Consider the following 23,490-nt stretch of genomic DNA (forward strand, 5'->3'; position numbering starts at 1 on the left):
GATCTCACTTTGACAACCCTAATTCTAATCTTAGATAGAGACTTACACACCTTATGGATTAAATTCGTGTTTAATGATTGGATACTAGATATTCATGTTTTTATATTGTAAATCATGAAAAGATAAAACAATTCAAATTTCATAATCTCTATATAAACTAATTGAAGTTAAGCTCATCATCAACGCAAGATTAATCCATTAAATGTAAGAGATGGGTTAATTTTGTATGACAACCTCGATTAGTAATTTATTTTGGAATCCATTGCTAATTGCATTCTAATCTCTAATATTTTTATAAGTAATCCATCGCTACTGCATGTATTTTTAGTTTAATTTGTACTTTTGCTGTTATTTGTTGTTTCTATTACTAATTTCATAATTATTTCGTTGCTAATTCGCTTTTGTGTTTGTATTCATATTTTATCCACGAATGATGTTGATTTATAAAGAATGTATAATGTTTCATATATAATATTGTTCATTGACTCTATTTGTCTTTATATTTGTCTTTAGTATGATCTAACTTTTTTTTTTGTCTGAAGTTTTCGGTGATTTGTTCACGTTGTCCTAAAAAACGTCTTCCTTTATATTCCAGTGTTTCAAATATTTATTGCAAGAAGCATAGTTTTTACAACAAATTCTACTTGATGTGTAAGTTTGATTGTGAACCTCACATATACAAACGTATACAATGAAAGACTTATGCTTCTGTGACACATAGGGTGATGATTTTTTATTGAGTATTTATAAAATAACACTTGCAGCAGAAAAAAGCTCATTTACTACCACTCGTATACTTTTGGTTAATCTTATCATAACAAGTTGTTTCTATTTTCTTATTCCTTTAATGAAAATCATCACACAATTAAGAAAAAAGAAAAAAAAAACCCCTCAGTGATACAAAACTCATCATATCTAGAGGAACACATATATGTGTAATGTTTATTGCTTCAATAAATTTAGATGCGAAGGGTGTATTTCTGTTGCATGTGTTGAAAACTTGGTTTAATCTTGAGTGACACCTTATCTAATTAAAGGCAGGAGAACATATGAGCCCATCAACAACTGCAAAAACAAACACATAAGTACTTACTTTATTAGATAACTCTTTCCTTTAAATTATAATCTGGATATTAAACTAATCAAATGGAAACAATTTTTAAGAGAATAATTACCTTCCACATAAATGAATAGAAGGATCTACCAGAAGCTGGATTTGTCACATCTACGTATTTGGTTTGGTACCACAGAATTGAACCAAGAGCAACATTTCCCAGACTCTAAAACATAGCACATATTATGTTTAAATTTTCTTCATAAGTTTAAATAACTTCATGTTCATTTATAATGATATGTAAAAAACAATAAACCTATGTTTGTACTAAAATATTGCTTATTTTAAAGATCAGTTGTACCCTTCACGTCGAGATTAAAAAGTTGGAATAATCTGCACCATAAAGACAAAAACACTTTTCTAGAGAAATCTTTTGTTTATCTAAATAAAGATATATGGCATATCATTACCAAGAAATGTTAAACATTAGGGATGTTTGTTGAACTCCAAGAAACTTTGTATGAATGGAGAGGTTCAAAGCTTGAATCCCTGTAGAGTAGCTAACACTTATTTCAAAGTGAGATAATTTTCATCAGAAAGTTTTAATGAGATAGAGTGAAGGTTTGAGGTGTGAGGGGGCTATTGAGGAAGAAGAAATTTTTTAGGCTGACATGATGAACAAGAAAAGAATAGCGAGAAAAGACAGAGACACTATATTAGAAGAAAAGAGATTCAAAGCATCTCTTTGAATATACAAAACATATTAGACAAATATACAAAACAAGAAAAAAATATGCTTAGTGTATTAGAAAGAAAACATCAACATTAAAAGAATATACTCAGCCAAAACAGCGTATTTTTATAAGACTTTGTTCATAAAAATCAACCTCCATGTTGAGGAAAAAGAAACAAAGAAAGTCTGCATACCTAAACAATTCCAACCTATATATATACGTATAATAAAAGTATGTTACCGTGACAAATTTAATCCAAAAGGGAGATGAAGATGATGCTGCTGCCAGAAAGGCAACTCCAAATGCCATTTCAAAAAGGAAGACAGAAATCCAAAATACCTATCAAAGATTTTTAGAATCAGTCAAATGTTATACAAAGAGGGCATAACAAAAGAAGAAAACATTGAATTTAAGAAACATATATATACTTTTTTCTGGCCCAAACGTGCGGCGAAAGAATCAACGCCATGTTTTATATCTCCTTCTACGTCAGGTATATCCTACAAAAATCCAATACAAGCTTTTACATTATTTGACCAAAAGCTTGATGTTGGAAAATTAATACATGTCTGAGAAAATAAAGACACTTACCTTGGATAATGCTAAACCAATAGAGTAGAAACTCATGAACAGCAGAGAAACAATCAAAGATCTTGTAAACACAAGTGGCCTCTTCAACACAAACGTCTGAACATTTGTTACAAACAATTAGTAATTTAATAAATCCATTTCTGATTGGTGTATTCAAATGGTTGATTTGTTATTATTCTTTGAAAGTCATAATAATTAAGTTAAAACATGCTTATTCAAAACTAACATCTATAAGAGCCAAAGATTAGTGATAGGGCAAAACCTGCATATGAAGGAAGTATGTAATTGGAATTAAAAGTGTCCAACAAAAAAACATGAGTAGTGATGTCTGCACCGGATTTTTCTTCCATCGTAAGAAAGGCAACTGCAGAATATATATATAAGAATAATCAATGCACCATTACTTATACCTTAAAACATAATAAACACTTTAAATGAAATTGAAAAGAACTTACATTGACAGAATAGCAAGTCCATAATGTAACGCTCAACACAAAGTTCCAAATCAATGCAGGAGAACCTATCATCAAGTTAATCCCTAAACCCTGTAAAACAGAATAAACCAGTAACTCTTATTTTTCTATATGAAGCTCGTCTTAAAATCTTTTATTATAAAAAGTGATGGATCTATATGGCACCAAAATTGCAGATAAGGCAACAATAATGGCGCAACTTCTGAAGGATATTTTGCCAGAAGCCAATGGAAGATATGGTTTGTTTATCTGCAATAAAACATGTAACATAGATTACTTCTAAGAAACATCCAAAAGATTTGTAAACTATAAGAAGTTACATCCTTTCACCATCCTATCAAAGGATATGGTAATTATAGGAAGACTTCCGAATCAAAATTATAAAGGGATTTTTTTTTTTTATAAGAAATTATAAAGTGACCTGTTAACTATTATTCTCACCATTTACAAGGTTAAAGTACATTAATAAACTGTTCCAACAATCCAATATATTTTCAATTATTTTAATTAATTCGGTAATATATAAAATATATGTAAAATTACTATAATATGTCCATAAACTGAATTAATTAAAATAAGAACAATAGTTAGGTTTTTGGTCAAATTTTGGGTGCTCCCATTAATAAAAAGGTAGGAGTACGGCAGTAAACCTCAATTATGGAAAAGGAGTTTGAAAATACAAATTATATAAATTATTCAAATTACTGTGCATGTGACGTTCTCGCGTAAACTTAGTCTCTATACATGTTTCTGAATATTTAACTCTAGATGAATCTTATACAATAAACAAATGAAGAAATAATTTATCAATGATCCATAGTATTTTATTCATAGCATACCTTGTCTATTTCAAAGTCAAACAATTGATTAACTCCATTGACGTAAAGAAGCATAAAAGAGTGGGGTAACACAGCCTGCAACATTCGAAAAAACAACTCAAAAGAATGACTTTTATTGAATTTAACGGGTAATTTTAAACTGTGTTTCAAAAAAACAATATATTTGGAGTGTCACCTGCAACAAACCAATAAAAAACAATGGAGATATATCTGATAGTTTTTCTACTGCAAGCAGAGACGCAGAAATTGAAGCTGATGTCTGTAAAATACAGATTAAGTTAATTTAAAATAGCAACGGTATTAGTCATACAAATAGGTATTTAATACAAAAGAACAAATTGACAATAATTTTGAAGATTGAGAATCATAGAAAAGTTTGTACTTACCTGAGCAAATAATGCGTAAGGGTAAATAAATTCGTACAAAACGGCCATAAAAGTTTTGACAGAGTTCACAATATTTTTGGAGTTGGAAGATTCAGATTCTGACTCAGAAGATGGAACAGAGTCGGCTTTCACAACATAATTTTTATTGGTTACTTCACATGTTGCTCCTCTATCAATGCTTTTGTAGTTATGATTAAAAGGTGATTGTTGAAACCTCAAAGGATTATACTGTATTTCAGCTTTTATACTGTGCTTAGAAGCTTTTGATCCATCAGAACCTAATGTACCTAGTGTTCAAAGTTGTAGCGTGCACAACGAAAAGGTATATTAGTTTAAAACTATTGAAACTAAACCATGTCAAGATGATGAATAGATAAAATAGTAAATTTCAAAATTGAAATTAGAAAAATCGTGCTAAAAAACACTGTAGGTTTGTTTGTGTAAAAAAAGAAAAATCCTATTATTATTATTTTTTTTATCAGCAATAACTTATATATATAACCAATTATTATTGTTCTTCTTACTTTATGAAGTATATTTTAGTAAATAAATAAATTAAATGTAAACTTATATATTCATAAGAATTTATTAGTATACTTAACTTTTTATTTAAATATATTACTATTGATTTATTTGTTATTAATATTTTTATAAATGAAATAGAACAGCATCAAGTAACTTGTTGAATAGAAATGGTTTGTAAAATATATAATAAGTAAGAATAACATGAGAAATTGGCTTTTATTATTTTCTGATGACTATTATAAAAGTCAAGTTTCACTTTACACAACATATATCTACAAAAAAGTATTTAACGTAAGTGTCAGCTTTTGAAGACCGTCTGACACAAATACATATACTACAAAAAAGTGTTTAACGTAAGTGTCAGCTGTCTCACACAAATATTTACTGTTTGAAAACTTCTTAAAAAGAATTATGTTATGTATAGTAAAAGATGATAATTAAAGGTGATTCTTTCCTCTAATTAACCCACTAATAGAGGTACAAGATATTATTAGAGAGATACTCAGATAGCTAACCAAATAATAAGTCCCCTATTACATCCAGTTATTGAAGACTATTGTAAAGTTTAAATCAACATGTGCACTTTTTAATTTTATAACAATTTCAATTAATATAGATCACCAAAAAGATGTGAAAGAGTGAGATACTCATCAGAAAGTTAATTAAATAATTAACCATGATAAAGGTAATTAGTTGAAGGAATAAGGTATAAGTGATGAGGCATACTTTGAAAGTAAATAGTGTTGAAGGAGAGTTTCCTGCCCCAAAGATTTGAACCTACAATTACGATGCATGCTTCCACATATTACTCACAAAATAAGTTTGCAGAGAAAAATGAAGCAAATTAGAAGACGGTGAGTATATATATAAGTACCAGTTGTGAGTGAAGAGACGTTAGGAGAAGATATAAGATGTGCCCTAGCCATGGAAACCGATCACACAGAGTAACACTAAATTCTGTAGAACAGATAAGAGATACCAGAAGACAAGAGAGGAATGAGAAATTTTATAGGCAAAAAGGGTCAATGAAATGTTTTTTTTTTCTTTGTATATTTTATTCTTAAGGAGAAATAACGTTCAAGATGTTTGTGAACACTTCAACTATTCCCTTAATTTCCGTCTATACGGTGTATATTAAAAAAATGTTATGGTCATGTGAATTGTTGAACAACATTTTTTTTCTTCGTATATTTTATTTATTTTTCATTAGAGTTGAATTCAACTTTTTAGTACTAAAAGAATTTATTTAATTAAAATGTAAAAATGTCAACGTATTTAAAATTTTAAATTGAATAAAGTTATATTTAAAAAATATATAAAGACCAAAATAGCTAGATCTGAAATAGTAATTATATATTTTGAAAAAATTATCGTAAAAGACGTTTAGTGAAATTTCTTGCAAAATTATTAATAGAAAAAATATATGTACAAATTTATTTTCACAAGAAAGATTACTTGTGATTTTTTTATAAGAAAATATTTGCAAGTTTAAAATATATACAAGAAAATCACTTGCAAAATTTAAATTTGCAGGAAAAAATAAGTTGTTTTATAAATTGAATTTCTTGTAGAAAAAATTGTTGCGAATATTACTACAAAATTTTGTAGTTTAGACTATACTAAATTAGACAATGACTAAATAATTATCGCTTAAACATATGATAAAAACAACATTTTTATAAATGTTGTATAAATATCATGAAAGTCCATGAATATTTAACTATTGCTTTAAACTATGTGGACAAAATTAGTAAAAATGTGGTCTAAAAATGTTTGTGACGTCTAAAATCAGCCTGAAAAACTGTTGTCTATTGTGAGAATTTTAAGCAACGGTTCTAAGAGTATTGTCATACTAAAAACCGTTATCTATTACCTATAACTATACTTACCTATACCATACCTAAAAAACTGTGGTATAATCTTTAGACCGTGGTTTTTATAATTTAGATCACAATTTTATACCATTGTCTAAAGTGATTTTTGTTGTAGTGTATCTTTCATAAAATTTTTATAATTTTTTTTATTTTTAAATTTTACGATAATCAATTATTCAGGAAGTATTATCTATCGATCAAAAATTTTCTATAAAGCTCATCTTAAAATATTTTATTCTAGAAAGTGATGGATCTATATGACCAAAATTGGGGATAAGGCAACAATAAAGGCACAATTTCTGAAGGATATTTTCCCAGCAGGCAATGGAAGTTATGGTTTGTTTATATGCAATAATTTAAACATCTAACATAGATTACTTCTATGAAACATCCAAAAGATTTGTAAACTTCAATAAGTTAGATGCTTTCACCATCCTATAAAAAGAATATAATAGTTCAGATTTAAAATTATAAAGGGATTATTTTTTTACAGGAAACCATAAAGGGATTTATGAAGTATTCTTACCATTGTCAAGGTTCAAGTACATTAATAAACTGTTCCAAACATCCAACTATATTCTCAATTATATATTTTGATTAATTCGGTAATATATAAAATAGATTTAAAATAAGAAAAATAGTTAGGTTTTCGGTCAAATTTTGAATGTTGTAGTTTAAAATAAGAAAAAGGAGGAGTACGTCAGTAAACCTCAATTATGAAAAGAAGTTTGAAAGTTTCATATATCTATTTCAAAGTCAAACAATTGATTCAATCCATTAACATAAATAAGCACAAACACGTGAAGCAATAAGCAATACAGGTTCTTTCGCAAGCCAGGAACATACCAAGTATCAAAGGTTCTAACAATGCCATCATACATTTTTATCTGCACATCGCCACTTCCTTTCACACCAAGCTCCTCATCATCACCCAACTTTACATTGCCATTCTTTAAATGAACTGAACAACTCCTTGTTAAGAGTCATGTGATAAGAAGCATTGGTATCCATGACCCATGTATCAGCAGAACCAATAGTATTGACCGTCAAAACATCTCCGCCATCTCCTTCATCTGAGCTCTCACCTGAGACAACTGCACTAGAACGAGCAACAATTGCTTTGGCATTATTATTTATTTCTTTCTTCAGTTGTGGACAATTCTTCCTTATGTGCCCCACCTCTTTGCACATGCAACATCTCACTTTCTTTGACTTTGAAAGTGAATTACTGTGCGTATGACCCTTGCTACTATTTCCTCTTTCCATGCTTCTGCCTCTGCTAACTATCAAGCCTGCATCATCCCCATTGGAACTAGAGACTCTTATCTTCAGTTCTTTAGATTGCAAACTGTCTTTCACGTTGTTAGTAATACTATCCCTGCCATACAACATAGTATCAATAAAATATTGATATGATTTTCGCAGAGAACATAACAAAATAATAGCTTGATCCTTATCATCAATTTTAACTCCAATACTATGTAGATCCAAGATAACTCGATTAAAGTTATCAAGATGATCTCTCACAGATATATTCTCAGACATCTGCAATGTATAAAGATGTTGTTTTTGATACAACAGATTGGTTAGAGATTTTTTCTGGAATTTATCTTCCAACATTGTCCACATCCCTGCAACTGTTGTCTCTTCATCCACCTCTCTCAAAACTTCATCAGTCAAACTCGAGAATCAAATTGTGTGCTTTTTCCAACATCAAGTTCTTCGCATCATCAGTCATAGTCGCAGGTAATTGATCTGCACCCTCTAGTGCTGCAGCGCACCCCTGATGCACCAGAACTGCCTTCATCTTCAATTTCCACAAAGTGAAATCATTCGATCCATTGAATTTATCAATATCGAATTTGTACAAAGACATTGCGTTTCCTAGATTAGGTCCCTAGCGTAACCTAGAGCTCTTGATACCACTTGTTATGACAAGATGAAAAAGAAACAGATTAAGAGAAAAAAAGACACAAATTTACGAGGTTCAGTCAATGTGACCTATGTCCACAGGACAGTTCAAGAGTTTCTTATTTCTGAATAATAATAGAGAGATATATGATACAGATGCTTTTTAGCCTTATAAAAGGATAAAAAATAACAGCCCCTTTAAACCTCATTACAACTTATAACTATATTATAAATATATGAAGTAAGGGAGATAAAGGGACAATGTAACATTCAAGGTATCTTAACAATATGCATGCTAAACTCCCACCTCAAAGTCAAGGAGGATCTCTTCTTCGATCATCAGAGCAAAACCCACCAAGGGAATGGTAGAAATAGAGCCGTTATGGAGGGTCTCATTGCAAGACTCTTCGCTGGGGTCATCACCATCAAAGCAGCATATGCAGAACTCCAAATGGCGCAACACCCGTACAACAATGAGTCCATTCAAGTCGCGGATCAAACCGTGGTGGATGAACTCAAAGCCATATCAGAGTTGAATCGGAGATTCTTGAAAAAAGAGGTCGATCTTGCACCCCAAGTCACCATTATGCTCGCGGAGATTCAGGAACAACAAAGCCTGATGAAAACCTACAAAATCACCATCAAGAGGCTCGAAGCCGAGGTTGATTTCAAGGAGTCCAACATCTCATCTTATCTATTATTTTAGAAAAAATAATAGATGTCCTTGTATGAATAGAAAATCAAGTAATGTTAGTGTGTAGAAAATCAAGTAAAAATGAAGTGTCCTTGTGTGAATTATTTGAATGAGAGAAGATCGGATGTTCTCAAAATTAGAGAACATCTTTTGTGCAATGGATTTCTAAAGAATTATACATGATATGGCATGGTGAATTGTTGGACATTCCAAGTATGTCTGAAACACATTAATATGTTGATTGGTAATGGACGGTAAATTAAAGAACATGATTTGTGATGGATTATAGTCCTACGCTGGAGTGGTGTATGAAAATATGTTTACCAATGGAGAGACTTGTTTCTACTCCAACCACCTTACATCATCAAGCTACTATGAGAATTTTACGTTACCTAAAGCAAACTCCAGAAAAAAGAATATTTCTTGCTGCCAATAGTGAAATCCAACTTAAAGGGTATAGTGATTCTGATTGGGTAAGATCTACCAACACTATAAAAAGTTTGTCGTAGGATACATCACATACCTTGGAAACTCTTATTTTTTTGTGTTCTAAGAAGCAATCGACTGTTTCAAAAAGTTCCTCCAAAACTGAGTATATAACATTAACAACTACTACCTATGAAATACAATGGTTAACTTTCTGCTAGATGATTTGAAAGTCATCTACAAAAGACATGCTCTACTATATTGGGATAATCAATCTGCATTCCTGATAGCATCCAACCAAGTTATGCGTAAAAGGACCAAACATTAAAATCGACTTCCCATTAATTAGAGAAAAGATTATTAGTGTTGGGCTTCTAAAACTTTTTCATGTTGCTTTCCTTACAACTTTCGGATACTCATACAAAACCTTTATCTCCAATTGTGTTCAATAATATTTGTTCCAAACTTAGAATGTTTTATTTTCTTTGTTTTTAGTTTTTATTTTTATATATTAGCGGTGCTTTAGGTTTTTTTATGTACTGTACAGCCTTTACTTTCTTCTTCGAAGATATTCATTAATACACGTTTTCTCTTCTGCACTTCGAAGATTACCAGGTTCTGATTCTGATAGAATGGGATATTTTACAGGCAAAAGGACTCTTTTAAGTTTGATTTTTCTTTGGGAGACATAAAATTTGATTGGTGCATAGAAATTGAAAACGACGGTCGAACACAACGGTCATGCATAACAAATATTTAAAACACTTTTATATCAGGATTTAGTAGTTTAGATTTTAATAAAGTTAGAAAAGGTAAAGATTCGGAAAGACTTTGTGAATTACATCAGTATGTGTAATGTATACTCAAGAATAATGATATTTTGACTATTAAATTTTTGATAGTTTTATCTTATAATATGAAGTGATATTTTTTAAGTGATTTTAGAATATTGAGAATGAGAAAATGAAAAAATAGAAAATCACTTAAAAATTGACACCTAAAAAGAAAAAATTATTAAAATCTAATAGTTAAAACATCATTTTACTATATTTAAAACTACAAAAACCCCATTAATGATAGATATATTATAAGGTTGGACAAAAGAATAAAAAAAACAAAAGAAAATTGAAACAGTTTTTTCAACCAGTTAATAATTTATTGATGGTAGCTTTCACACGTATCGACGTGGCTTAAATATATTTTTGGTTATTATTTTTTTTATGATTTTATTTTGGTTCTTATTTTGATTCATGTCTTAATTTTTGTTAATTTGTGGTCAATTTTATCTTTTTTGATAACTATAATGTCTATGAATAGAACATGTTATGTGTCAGTTCATAATATTTTTGACTTTTTAATAATTTAAAAAATATTTAAGTGTCAAGTTAGCATTGTATCACATGTCAATGTCAGTGTCACGTATAAGTTTATGAGTATGTCATTGTCTTTTATTCAATCCAATCGTCATGCATTCATTATTTTTGTTCAATTTAGTCATAACTTTTATTAGAATAGAGTAATTCTGTCTCTCCCAAATTAAGATCAATTTTAATTTTGATATAAATGGTATACTAATTTTTACTAAATTTGAATTTTTTATTAATTATTTTGGAAATTTCATTATAAATTATTAGGTTTAATTATAAATAAAATATAATTTTTAGATTCAATTATTAAATAGATTATAATTATTAGAATATTATTATTAAATATTTTATTCTAATAATTATATTTTAAATATACTAATATTTGTAAAATTGTCTTTAAAAATATTATCAATACTTTAAAAATATTAAATTTATATTTTACTTGAGATCTAAAAATATTAAATTTATGTTTTACTTTACCTTTATAAATATTAGAAATATTTTAGAAATATTAAATTTATATTGTTCTAATAATTATATTCTATTTAATAATAGAATATAAGAATTATTTTAAATTTAATAATTTATAATTAAATTTTAAAAATAATTAATGAAAATGTTAATTTTAATAACATATTAATATAATATTTAAGTCAGAATTAAATCTAAATTTATAAAAAAACAAAATTATTTCATTTCAATAGAAATCTGAATTGATAATAAAATAACGGATATAGAACTCGATTAAACAAAATGAAATAACAAAATTAAGAATTAACACATGAGATTAACATTAAAACATGACAGGATCATGATTTGATACGTGAACACTTTTTTAAATTAAAACAAATATTAGGAGTTGACATGTAGCTTTTACTATTCACATATGTTAGCCATTAGAAAAAGGATCCATTGATCTCAGAATACACAGAAAAATGAAACTGAAAATATGGACCCAACGTAGCACTGAGTTGACCAAGGTCTTGCACTCTGTATTAACTTGGGCCCATCAAACGTTCCACCTCTTTTCAGCTTTTTCTGCCTTAAGCCTCTCTATATATATCTCGTTACTTTTTCCTTTTGTATCAGAACTTCTCTTCTCTTAAGAAATAATATTCTTCTCTTCCTTTCTCTTTCTACAAGTTTTCATGTTACCATGCATAGATAAACGTATGCTTTTGTCAACACGTTCATACAAAAACTCGAAGTCAGGTTTTATCAGCAAAACTAAGATGGTATATTGAAGTGCTCTGCTGCGCATCTCTGGTTTTTCTTCTCTTTCGTATTCTTGGTTCCTAATCCTATTTCTTGCTCTCTTCTTGATCCTTTCTTTCATCATGGCTGAGGCTTCTTCTGTTCAATCTTCAACACTCGCGTTCTTGTATCTACACCCTAGCGAGAGTCCTGCAACTCCTTTGGTTTCTCCGGTGCTTGATGTAAATAACTATCACTCATGGTGCAGATCCATGATGACAGCCCTGAGCGCTAAAAACAAAATACAATTCATTGATGGCTCCGCTACTGAACCCGATAAGAAGGATCCTTTGTATCAAGCTTGGAGGTGTTGCACCAACATGATCGTTTCTTGGATAGTCCATTCGGTCGCTCCTTCCATACGTCAAAGCGTATTATGGATGGACAAAGTTGAAGCGGTTTGGAGTGACTTAAAGTCAAGATATTTTCAAGGGGATCACATGTGTATTTCAGAGTTACAAATGGAAACTTCATTCATAAAGTAGGGAGAATTAACGGTAACTGAATTCTTTACAAAACTAAGGATCATATGGGATGAAATTGATAATGTTCTTGCACTGTGAAATGTTCTTGTGGCATGATTAGTTTGATTAATCAAAGAAAGAGTGAGGATCGTTTAATGCAATTTCTTAGAGGTCTTAATGAGCAATACACTAATGTTAGATCCCACACGTTCTTCTGTTAGACCCCATTCCTCCTATCAATGAAATTTTCTCATATGTAGCCCAACAGGAATGTCAAGTTATGGGTAATAACCTTCATGCATAGTCAGATGTTAAAATCAATGCCACTAATTCCCAAACTTGTAACTTCTGTGGGAAGAATGGGCACAATGAATCTGTGTGTTTTAGGAAGAATGGTTTTCCTCAAAACTATGAAGGAAAGAATTTAAAGAACTATGTCAAAAAGACTTGCACTCATTGTGGTAGAAATGGGCACACCGTAGACGTTTGCTATAGAAATCATGGTTTTCCCACTAGACATAAGTTCTTTAACGGCAAGGCTAACTCTATCAAAGTTACTGATAATAAGCATGAAGTCAAACAAGAAAGTGCAGGTTCTGATCAGGATATGCGCCTAACTCAGCAACACTTTCAGACCCTATTAGCCCTGCTACGATCCAAGGAAGAAAATGCTGAAGATCCTCATGTGAATCAAATTAACACTATTACTGATCTGTCTCAACTAGGTAAGCCTTTCATTGGTTCTTATACTGTTTAAATAATAAAAATGTTTGGATTTTCGATTCTGGAGCTATTGATCATGTCTCATGCTCTTCGAATAATTTCATTTCTTATAAAGCCATAAAATCTATCTCTGTTAGTCAACCTAATGATGCTGAAGTTACTGCTACTCATATAGGTAAAGTGAAATTGAATGAAAATTTAGTTCTTGACAATGTCCTTTATATTCCATCTTTTGAATATAATTTGATTTCTATATCCAAGCTTGCTTCTGACCTTAATGTTGAGATCATATTTTCTTCTAATCTTTGTATCATTCAGGATTCAAACATGAAAGGGAAGATTGGTTTAGCTAAGTCTAAAGGAGGCTTATATGTGTTTTGCGAATCTGAGAAGTCTTTTGTTTCCAATATTCCTTCTTGTAATAGTCTGAACAACAACTTATGGCATGATAAATGGGTCATCTTTCTGATAATAGGCTTAACATTTTGAAGCAAAAGCATCCTTATATTTGTAGTGATAATGGTGCAGAATTTAATATGAAAAAATTTTATGACGCTGAGGGAATCGTACACCAAACAAGTTGCGTTGAGACACCTGAGCAGAATGGAGTGGTGGAACGAAAGCATCAACACCTCATGAATGTCACTGGCGCTCTGCTCTTTAGGTCAAGTATTCCTGTTCAATTCTGGTCTTTTGCTGTTTTGCATGCTGCATACCTGATAAACCGCACTCTTACACCTTTTCTGAAAAACTCTTCACCTTTTGAAATGTTATATAACAAGAATTGTGATTTAAGTCACATCAGAGTCTTTGGATGCCTTTGTTATAATAGCACTCTAATTGCCAACAGAAATGAACTTGACCCCCGTGCTGATATTGATGTGTTTCTTGGTTTTAAGCTGAAAGGATATGTTGTATATAAACTTAAAACTCATGCCATAACTGTCTCTGGTGTGTTTTATGAAGATGTTTTTCCTTATTCCAAGCAACATAATGAAACCAGTAATCAGGTTCAAAACTCTCCTCCTCCCATTTCTCAAATTTATCAAGAAGAATTGAACGAATATAATTCTGATGATAATAATATTGTTGATACTAACTCTCGTGATGAAGATGATACCAGTAATATAGCTTCTACAAATAACAAGCTAGTGATTTAAATGAACGAAGTGTTAGAAGAAGAAATCCTCCCTCGTATTTAAAGAACTACCATTTTGTTCTCTGCCTCTTCTAAGAATATCAGGTATCCCATTGAGAATTTTGTTTTTTATGAAAATCTTGCTCATAGTTTCAAACATTTCATTTGCTCCATCGATAGGAATAAGGAACCTAATACTTTCGAAGAAGCAATCAAAAATAGTGATTGGCGTGCTGTTATGAATGATGAAATATCTGGTTTAAATAGAAATCACACTTGGACATTAACCACTCTGCCCAACAGTAAAACTGTTATAGGGTGTAAATGGATTTATAAAATAAAGTATGAAGCCGATGAATCCACGTATCGTTGCAAAGGGGTATACTAAAAAAAGAGGGATTGGATTTTCTTGACACTTTCTCCTCTGTTGCAAAGCTCACCACTGTATGTGCTTTGCTTTCTTTGGCTGCTGTCAAAAACTAGCATATCTGAAGCAATTAGACGATAATTAATAACGCATTCCTTCATGGGATCTATGCCAGGAGGTTTACATGGAGCTTCCACCAGGTCTGAAATCAGTTGGAAGTGACCAAGTCTGCAGGTTACACAAATCCTTAAGCAAGCCAGCCGACAATGGTATGATAAACTATCAACTTTTCATCTGTTGCATGGATATAAACAGACTAATGCTAACCATTCTCTCTTTACAAAATTGATCAATTCTAAGATGACTGTTCTGTTAGCACACACAGAATAATCCTAATATTGATTCTAAAGATTATTCATAAGCAATATCTCATACTCATAAACATGTGGTAATTTATAAACGGAAGCTATAATAATGATGTTCCCTTCTTTAGAGCACTACTATTCCACCTGATCTTCTTACTGTAGAGCATCTTTATTTTCCTTTGGTTTTCTCTCTTGATGGGGATAAAGAGAAAGGAACAGGAACTTAAAGGGGACCATAACCATTTTAAACTGTTAATTACTTAAGTTTTAGTATTTCTAATTTGGCCCCTCATCAAATTAGAAATTACTTTATGGCCTCTACACAATATTTATTTGGCTTAATAAATAATGGCCCTAATACATTTAATTATGTGTCATATATATGCATGACCCAAAATTGCTAACAAGTTCTTCTAGTTTACATTGATGATATAGTTAGAGGTGTCAATTTGGCCCTAGCCCCCAAAGCCCCCTCTCTAGTGGGTTAGGGCTTAGGTTAAAGTGGGTTAGGGCCCCCAAATAATACTACATTAAGCCAGAGTCAAAGATCCAGTTGAGCTACAGGCCCGACGATCCGAACGAGCCCGATGACCCAGACAGACTCGACAACCCGGATTGGCCCCGACGACCCAGAGAGGCCCGATGATCCAGAGATGCCCGACAACCCAGACGGGCCTGACAAACCAAACGAGACCTAAATGAATAACTTATCCATAAATTATTTGCCCGGGGTTTAAGGTTTATATACAATTAATGCAAATTGGATTTTTATTTCTATTCTAGAATATGTTTCCAATACTTTTTCTGGACATATGATAAGAAAATAAAAAAGAGAAGTCACTCAATTGAATTAGGATGTTTTTAAATCTCAACTTTATTTTCTATTTTATTGAGAAAGCCACTAATAGACGTTCAAATAGACGTTCAAAATGTAAGGAACCTTTATTTTCTTCCACAATTTTGGATTAACTAATTAAGGAATGTAAAATATGAAAATAAACGCCTCGGTTCGTAAAATTTGTGAAAAATGCCGATTGATTCGAAGACGAGGACGAATTATAGTAATTTGTTTCAATCCAAAACATAAACAAAGACAAGGATAATATTTGAACAAACAGAAGCTTTCTAAAAAAATAGACTAGATAAAAAAAGAGAGAAAATTATAAAATTATCTAGAATATATATTATTCTATGAAAATGAAAAATCCATTTTTGAAATATTATTGATATTTCAACTTTTAACTTTGATTTCAAAAATTGTATTTGATATTAATTGAAAGCAAATAAAAAGAATATAGAAAAAATCGAATATCAAATTCGAAAAGAATTGGAAAAGGATCCGTTTTTGACATGAAATGGATATCTCCATACCCTATATCTATCTTTTTTTTTTTTAATGAAATATTGTATTGAAATAATCGAATATGGCAAAATCTATACCTAAAAAAGGTTCACCCTAGACAAGCCCGACGACTTAGACGAGCTTGACGACCCGGACGAGCCCGACAACTCGGACAGGACTTACGGCCTGGATGGTGCCGACAACCCAGACGAGCCAGACGACCTGGACGGGCCCGACGATCTAAATGAGTTCGACCCAGACGGGCTCCCCAAACAGGACCGTACCGACAAATCGGACGGGCCGGACGAGCTCGACTGCCCTAAGGATCTGGACGGGTCCAATGACCCGGACGGACCCATTAGGGTCGTTGTGCCCATCGGGGTTGTTGAACCTGTTCGGTTCATCGGACACGTCTGATTCGTCGACCCTGTTAGGGTTGTCGGCCTCGTCCGGGTTGTTGGGCCCGTCCGGGTCGTCGGGCCCATCCGGGTCGTCGGGCCCGTTTGGGTCGTCAGACCTGTTCGGGTCGTCGGAGCTGTTCGGGTCGTCGGACAGGGTTGTCGAGCACGTCTAGGTGGTCGGGCCCGTTTGGGTCGTCGACCCTGTCTCGGTCATCGACTCTATCAGGGTCGTCAACCCCGTCAGGGTTGTCAACCTCATTCGGGTTGTCGGGCCCGTCCGGGTCGTCAGACCTATTCGCGTTGTCTGGCTCGTCCAGGTCGTCGGTCCCGTATTTATCGTTAGGCTCATTTGGGTCGTTGGTCCTTCAGGGTTGTCGGGCTCGTCCGAGTCATCGAGCCTATGTGGATCGTCGAACCCGCTCGAGCAGTCTGACCCGTCTGGATTGTCGGGCTTGTCCAAGTTGTCGAGTTTGTCTGGGTCGTTAGGACCATTCGGGTCATCAGGCATGTCTGGGTCGTTGGCTTCGTCTGGGTCATCTTTCTCAACCAAAATATGCTATCGATCTTCTACACGAAACTGGCATGTTGGTATCTACCCCGGTTTCCACACAAATGAATTTCTTAAAACGCAACTCTGGTAACAATGGAGACACCTTAGCCGATCCTACTACTTTCAAGAGATTGATTGGGAAGCTAATGTACCTCACCAATACACGACCTCATATTGTCCATGTTGTTCACAATCTCAGTCAATATGTCGCTGCTCCCACCTCATGTCACCACTAAGCTACTTTTCGCGTGCTCCGATATTTGAAACAAAGCTCCTAGTTTGGATCTCTTCCTTGATGCAAACAGTGATATCAAAGTGACTGGCTTCGGTGATTCTGATTGGGCTAGGTGTTCAGATACGAGAAAATCGATTCTGGTTACATAGTCTATCTCGGACATTCACCGATCAGTTGTAAATCGAAAAAGCAAAGTATTATGTCTTGTAGCTCTTCTAAAGCGAAATACAGAGCCCTTGCTTCAACCACTTGTGAATTATAGTGGATTCTCTAACTTCTGCAAGATCTCAAAATTTAGCACACGCAACTTGCTCTTCTGTTATGCGACCATCAATTTTCCTTGCAAATTGCTTCCAACAAAGTGTTCCATGAACGTACAAAACACATAGAAATAAATTGTCATATCGTTCGTGAGAAAGTTTAACGCGAGATAATCAAACTTCTTCCCATTAGTTCAAAGGACCAACACACTAACATTTTCACTAAAGCCTTACCCTCAACGTTTCATGGTCTTCCTTCCAAGCTTGGAATGTTAACCAAGCTTGCGGGGGCTCTCAGAATACACAGAAAAATGAAACTTAAAAAATGGACCCAACGTAGCACTGAGTTAACCAAGGGCTTGCTCTCTGTATTAACTTGCACCCATCAAACTTAGCGTACACATTCCACCTCTTTTCAGTTTTTTCTGCCTTAAGCCTCTCCATGTATATCTCGTTGCGTTTTCCTTTTGGAAAATGATTTTTTAACTACTAAATTTTGACAACTTTCTCTTACAACCTTAGGTGGCATCTTTTAAATGGTTTTCTATTTTTTCATTTTCTTATTCTCAATATTTCAAAACTACTTAGATGATGACACCTCATGTTATAAGAGAAAGTTGTCAAAATTTAGTAGTCAAAATATCATTTTTTTTCCTTTTATATCAGAACTTCTCTTCTTTTAAGAAATAATATTTTTCTCTTCTTTTAATAAAATACTGTTTGAGAAGGGGTTGGGCCTCACTTTTTCGAGGCCCAAAAGTCAGCCCATTTTGGGACCCCAAGACCCCTTTCTAGCCCTAACATCTCTCATTTGTCTCCTTTTCGAAAAACAGTTCCTTCTCCTTCCCCCAACTCTTGAGCAACAGCTTTGCTAGGGCATCAATTTTCACCTCCTTGAGTTAGTAAATATTCCTTGTTCGGAGCTACCCGAGCTCACATCTCCGTGTAAGTAGACCTCCACCATCTTTTACCAGCTGTTTTGTTGTGGCCCTACCTAGGGTTCGTCTTAGTAACTTTATTTTGTTTCGGGTGTCAATATTTTCAGCCCCATAATTTGTTCCTGAAGTTGTGGTACTCTTCCTTGGGGTCCTGTTTCGTTTGGCTAAGTTTTATTAAGGTAAGGTGATCTACACCTTATATTCACGTGATTTCTATTTTATGTGATTAGTGTTTTGTGGAATATGAGACAATACTGGAGAAAACGTTAATTTTTGGTGTACTTTCGAGTTAGGGGTTCAAATATTCATGAAACTGTGATATTTAACGTTATTTTTCGTACTTTGGAAGTGTCGTGTGGTCGCTGGGCGACTATGTTTTTTTTTTCTGATATGTGCAGTTTTAATAAAATTGACTTTTCTAACTCATTAACCGTTGGATTGAGCTCAAATTTGGACATTTGGTTCATAACATTCTATTTTGTGGTTTGACTGGTTGGATCGTCGATTAGATGTATGTAGCTTGAGAAATGTGTCACACATTACTGTAGTGATTTTGGTTTTGTGATAATAAATTTTCTTAGGAATTTTGGTGTTAGAATTATGGTTGTGTTGTGCTTGATTGTATGGAATTGCAGGTACTTAAATGTTGGCACTCATTTATTTAGAATGAATACTATTTTGTGATATATGTATAATGCATTTATAAAGTATGAGATTAAATGAAATCTTGTTATGTTGAGTATGAAATGGAAAATATGACTTGTTTGGTTGGTGGTCACTACAAAAAAACATGTAAATATCAACAGTTATTTTTGTAATTTACGTCATTTTTAACCGTCGTTTTTTACTTGAGTGACGGTTTCCAAAAATGTCGTAATTCTTGTCGTCACAAAGTATAATATGGCAGTTTAAGATGAACCGCCGTAAGAACCGTCATTTTATACTATATATAAAGTGACAGTTTAAAAAGACAAATAACGTCAATTAAAACAGACGTAATATTTTTACTAAAAAACGACGCTTGGAACTAACATTATTATCATTGTATTATGACATTTTTAACTGTCAATATTATAATTAATTCTCAGATAAACTACATTATTATCAATTTTAATAATTTTAATATTTAAATATTTATTATTTTCTACCTATATTTATACTTTTGTAATTTAATAAAATTTATTTTTAATATTAATTTAAAATATGCAAAATATTATGAAAATTGTACAAAAAATTAATAAACACCCTTTTTTCTTTGATTGATCAACAAATCGCAAGGAACTCAAGAATTCAAAAATCTAAAAACAAAAAACATAATTTGAAAGTAATTGTTAAACAATACAATTCTACAATTGTTATCGTAATCCTAATCCTAGAACTTTCTAAAAGTTCCTAAATTTCCCCATCATATCACAATCACATATTTTCTAAGATTGTAATAATCTTTCCAAGGCCTTGCTTCATCTCGTTGAGCCTCATTTGTCATTCAATGTAGAACCACTTCTATTTGGTTCCTGAAATACATAAAAAACATAAATCTCGTTATTCAATTTTGATGATAAATCAATTTGGTGGAGCTTGAACAGTTCCTAGTCCCATTGAAATAATGGCCTACATTGAAATGCATCTAGGAGTAGATTGTCTTGACAAGGATTTTCAACAAAAAGTTGTTTCCCTATGTAGTCTTGTCATTGCTCAATAAAGACATGTCTGCAAGATAATCTACAAGATGAGTGCATCGACAAAGTCAATGAAAGCCATAAAGAACCTTCCGAGGATCCAATTGTCCACTACAATAGCTTGATGAAACAGTGGAGAGTTCCTGATATCCCATCCACTCTTCTAAGGGCTTCAAGAAAACAGGAGTTTCAATAGCTGCAGAACATACACATATCATCATCTTGTAATCATCATCTCCCAAATCAGGGATTGCCTTGGCCTTCTTAGCCCAGGGATTCCACACCACTGCACTCTCATCATAATCACAACAGATCAGAAATGTAAATGTGAATGCCAAATAGATTCATACAATGCCATGCAAAAAAGTCTTAACTACCTGCATCTGGCATTCCTTTCTTCTGGAGTACAAAAGTTCTTTTCTTCTCATAGTCTATGATGGCAATTTTATTTGGACTGTGCAAGTACACTCTGTCAATCTACAAAGGTAACCAAGCCACACTTGTTCTTAGAAACCTCTTAAACAAAACATGATTAGGTATCTCTTACAAATATTCCAAAAATGAGAAAATTTATGAGCAGAAGATGAAGCTATTATACCTCACCATCAAATGTAAGTGCATCAGCCTGTTCTGTGAACCGTGATCTGTTCATCAAATTGTCAAAGTAATCAAGTGTCTCCAATCCCTCAATACGCACTTCACTGCAAATTCATTCCACCTCTCTTAGACTCATAGTTAAGCCAGATATGATGAATTGGAACAATCTATATCAGAATTAGCAATTAGCTTGTCAACACTGAGAGAGATGCGAAGTCGGAACTCAAAACTGCAGAAGCAGCCACACAAGTTAGACATTTTTACTGGTTCCATTCAGCAGAACTTCATCTTTTTTAAACACAGTTTGATTGAATCCATATATAGATGTACCTGTGGGGTGTCTTTAAATCAACTTTTGTTAACTTCAATATTAGATCCACTGATGAGTGATTGTCTAATGGAGGAGGAAGAGGTGAAGAATCCCTATCCAATGACCACATCCTGTTTCTTGCAAATCCATGTTGTTCAAGTGAACCAAGATCACCAAACTGAAACAAAAATAGCATTGAAAATGTTGGATTTCACAGCAACACAAGCCAAGTATATTTTTAGGGCAAATCACCCTCAAAGATATTTCAGTATACTTAGGTTTATTTCTTTTCTGAACATTCTAGTGATGCCACTGATGTTTTACCCACACAAACCTTGAACCGAACCTGATTTAGTAGTTCAATTAGAAAAAAAAATACAAGAAACAAACAAATGTGACCATACCAAAGGCAAATCGACATGGTTTTAAGAGTCCAAGACAAAAATGGGATTTAATTAGTATGTAATGCATGATTGGAACCAAGCACAAAACTGAATAAACTCCAAAGAAAGAGGGAAAATGGTTAGTTAGGTAGTACCTTGGAGCTGGAACAAGTAACACTCTCTCTTGCTTTTCTTCTTCAGTTCCGCTTCATGTATTTCTCCTATATCAACCTACACCTATCATTCAATAAATAAAAAAGAAATCGATAATTAACCCAACAATGAACACAATTCAACAAACACGAGGACCCATGACAAGAGGAAAACATCAATTAGGAAAAGATAGTGAAGAATCGTGGAGGCGGTGTCAGAGAACCCTCCTTCTCCACGCATTGTTTTGTATGACTTCATAGGAAAGAGGAGTTTCATTTCAGATTGAAGATTGGAAAAAAGAGAATTTTGCCAGCGATATTGTAATTGATTATGTAAAGGTGAAGGAGACTCACCTGGCGACCCACAACCACAACACAGAGTGGAAGTCCTTCCTCTACTGCGAATGTAGGGTGGGAGTCCTCTGTTGCAAATGTGCGTGAGGGATATGAAGTGGCTCTAATAGCGGCATTGTTCTTTTTGGCCAAATGGCGAATGAGGGGAGTAAAAAGGGGAAAACCTAAGGGAAAAGTGGAAAACATATGAATGTAACGGGAAGCAAGGTGAATAAAAAATCTAATTATCATGTTGGTCATGGGGTTGCAGGTGGGTCTGCTGGTGGGTCGTGGCTACTGGTCAGGGAAGGTGATGAAGGGGAAGTCAACGATGAAGGTCCTCTGGATGAACTCCCACTTAGACTAGGGTTCCACAATGTATATCTCAAAAGGTGGGAAAATAAGAAGGATAAAATCTCAAAGGCGGGAGAATAAAATTCAGAGGAAACTGGTTTAGACTAAGTTGGAAAATGATAGATGGAAAAGCAATATTAAGATTTATTAAAATAATTAAAATAATGATGCTTACAATTGCCATATTTTACATGTAATATATGGCAGTTTAAAGATTGATAGTTAAAATCGGTCATATTTTACATGTAGAATATGACAATTCTTAAATTGCCGTATTATGTTGTAAAAAGCGACGGTTTTAAACAACTGTCATATTAAAATTGTCGCAATTTACATTATTTTTTGTAGTGGGTGGATTGGCATGAGACTTGAATCACTAGTGCAGGGAAGAGATTTTGCTGCGGTTGTTTAGGCTTTTTGGCTTCAGTTTTATACCTGAGGCATATGCCAGCGAGGTAAAAAAATATATGTTTATGCAATGCGAGGGTTACTGCCTTGGTTCTGGAGGGAATCGAAGCCTAATGTGCATCGCAAATTTAAAAAAAAAAAACTTTATGACCCAATAACAACGTCACACGTAGCCATGATCCTTGTACACATACCTACACCAACCACAGTGTGTCACATCATCATCTTCAACCTTCTCCCAAATCAGACACCCTAGCCACCACTCAAACCCTAAATGTCGTTAGTGTGTCGTCACCACCATCTTCGACCACCGCATCATGCTGGAACAGCTTCATGACGCCTTCATTCATCTCGCCGGCGATG

The 23,490-nt window shown here is 33.1% G+C and overlaps 3 protein-coding genes across 5 annotated transcripts; 1 reads left to right on the plus strand and 2 right to left on the minus strand.

The window, feature by feature from the left end:
• Positions 1–758: 758 nt before the first annotated feature.
• On the minus strand, positions 759–5,610 carry LOC114190554 (glycinol 4-dimethylallyltransferase-like). 3 transcript variants are annotated; one of them, XR_003605827.2, is made up of 14 exons: positions 5,477–5,610; positions 5,329–5,379; positions 4,078–4,364; positions 3,867–3,950; positions 3,692–3,766; positions 3,018–3,101; positions 2,835–2,924; positions 2,642–2,743; positions 2,380–2,475; positions 2,217–2,288; positions 2,029–2,127; positions 1,525–1,603; positions 1,176–1,280; positions 1,046–1,065 (listed from the first exon to the last, which is right to left on the minus strand). XR_003605827.2 is itself a non-coding variant. In XM_028079491.2 (13 exons), the coding sequence occupies exons 1-13, from the start codon at positions 5,526–5,528 to the stop codon at positions 1,024–1,026; spliced, it is 1,239 nt and encodes a 412-aa protein (XP_027935292.1). In that variant the 5' UTR covers positions 5,529–5,610; the 3' UTR covers positions 759–1,023. The 3 variants fall into 3 exon arrangements, 2 of the variants coding, with proteins under 2 accessions (XP_027935292.1, XP_085532374.1); XM_028079491.2 differs by lacking the exon at positions 1,525–1,603 and having other exon boundaries at positions 759–1,065; XM_085676248.1 differs by lacking the exons at positions 1,525–1,603; positions 4,078–4,364 and having other exon boundaries at positions 759–1,065; positions 5,477–5,604.
• Positions 5,611–8,679: 3,069 nt separating this feature from the next.
• Positions 8,680–9,093, plus strand: LOC114190366 (uncharacterized). Its single transcript, XM_028079216.1, has one exon. It carries the CDS (start codon positions 8,680–8,682, stop codon positions 9,091–9,093), a length of 414 nt encoding a protein of 137 aa, XP_027935017.1.
• Positions 9,094–20,431: 11,338 nt separating this feature from the next.
• Positions 20,432–22,728, minus strand: LOC114192692 (putative glucose-6-phosphate 1-epimerase). The gene is made up of 6 exons (XM_085676249.1): positions 22,387–22,728; positions 22,036–22,117; positions 21,518–21,675; positions 21,189–21,291; positions 20,968–21,067; positions 20,432–20,876 (listed from the first exon to the last, which is right to left on the minus strand). The coding sequence occupies exons 3-6, from the start codon at positions 21,625–21,627 to the stop codon at positions 20,659–20,661; spliced, it is 531 nt and encodes a 176-aa protein (XP_085532375.1). The 5' UTR covers positions 21,628–21,675; positions 22,036–22,117; positions 22,387–22,728; the 3' UTR covers positions 20,432–20,658.
• Positions 22,729–23,490: the final 762 nt, after the last annotated feature.

The sequence above is a fragment of the Vigna unguiculata genome, chromosome 7 (genome assembly GCF_037176805.1).
Source record: "Vigna unguiculata cultivar grain cowpea cultivar isolate G323 ecotype 2 chromosome 7, ASM3717680v1, whole genome shotgun sequence".
NCBI classification, from domain to species: domain Eukaryota; kingdom Viridiplantae; phylum Streptophyta; class Magnoliopsida; order Fabales; family Fabaceae; genus Vigna; species Vigna unguiculata.

Excerpts from the sequence above, each read along its gene's own strand:
- LOC114190554 (XM_028079491.2), bottom strand. The coding sequence starts at position 5,528 with ATGGCTAGGGCACATCTTATATCTTCTCCTAACGTCTCTTCACTCACA. Across the intron at positions 3,102-3,691 it reads TTGACTTTGAAATAGACAAG|ATAAACAAACCATATCTTCC; the intron begins GTATGCTATGAA and ends GTTTTATTGCAG. Across the intron at positions 2,289-2,379 it reads TTGGTTTAGCATTATCCAAG|GATATACCTGACGTAGAAGG; the intron begins GTAAGTGTCTTT and ends GGATTTTTGTAG.
- LOC114190366 (XM_028079216.1), top strand. The coding sequence starts at position 8,680 with ATGCTAAACTCCCACCTCAAAGTCAAGGAGGATCTCTTCTTCGATCAT.
- LOC114192692 (XM_085676249.1), bottom strand. The coding sequence starts at position 21,627 with ATGTGGTCATTGGATAGGGATTCTTCACCTCTTCCTCCTCCATTAGAC. Across the intron at positions 21,292-21,517 it reads GATTTAAAGACACCCCACAG|TGAAGTGCGTATTGAGGGAT; the intron begins GTACATCTATAT and ends ATGAATTTGCAG. Across the intron at positions 20,877-20,967 it reads GAAAGGAATGCCAGATGCAG|TGGTGTGGAATCCCTGGGCT; the intron begins GTAGTTAAGACT and ends ATGAGAGTGCAG.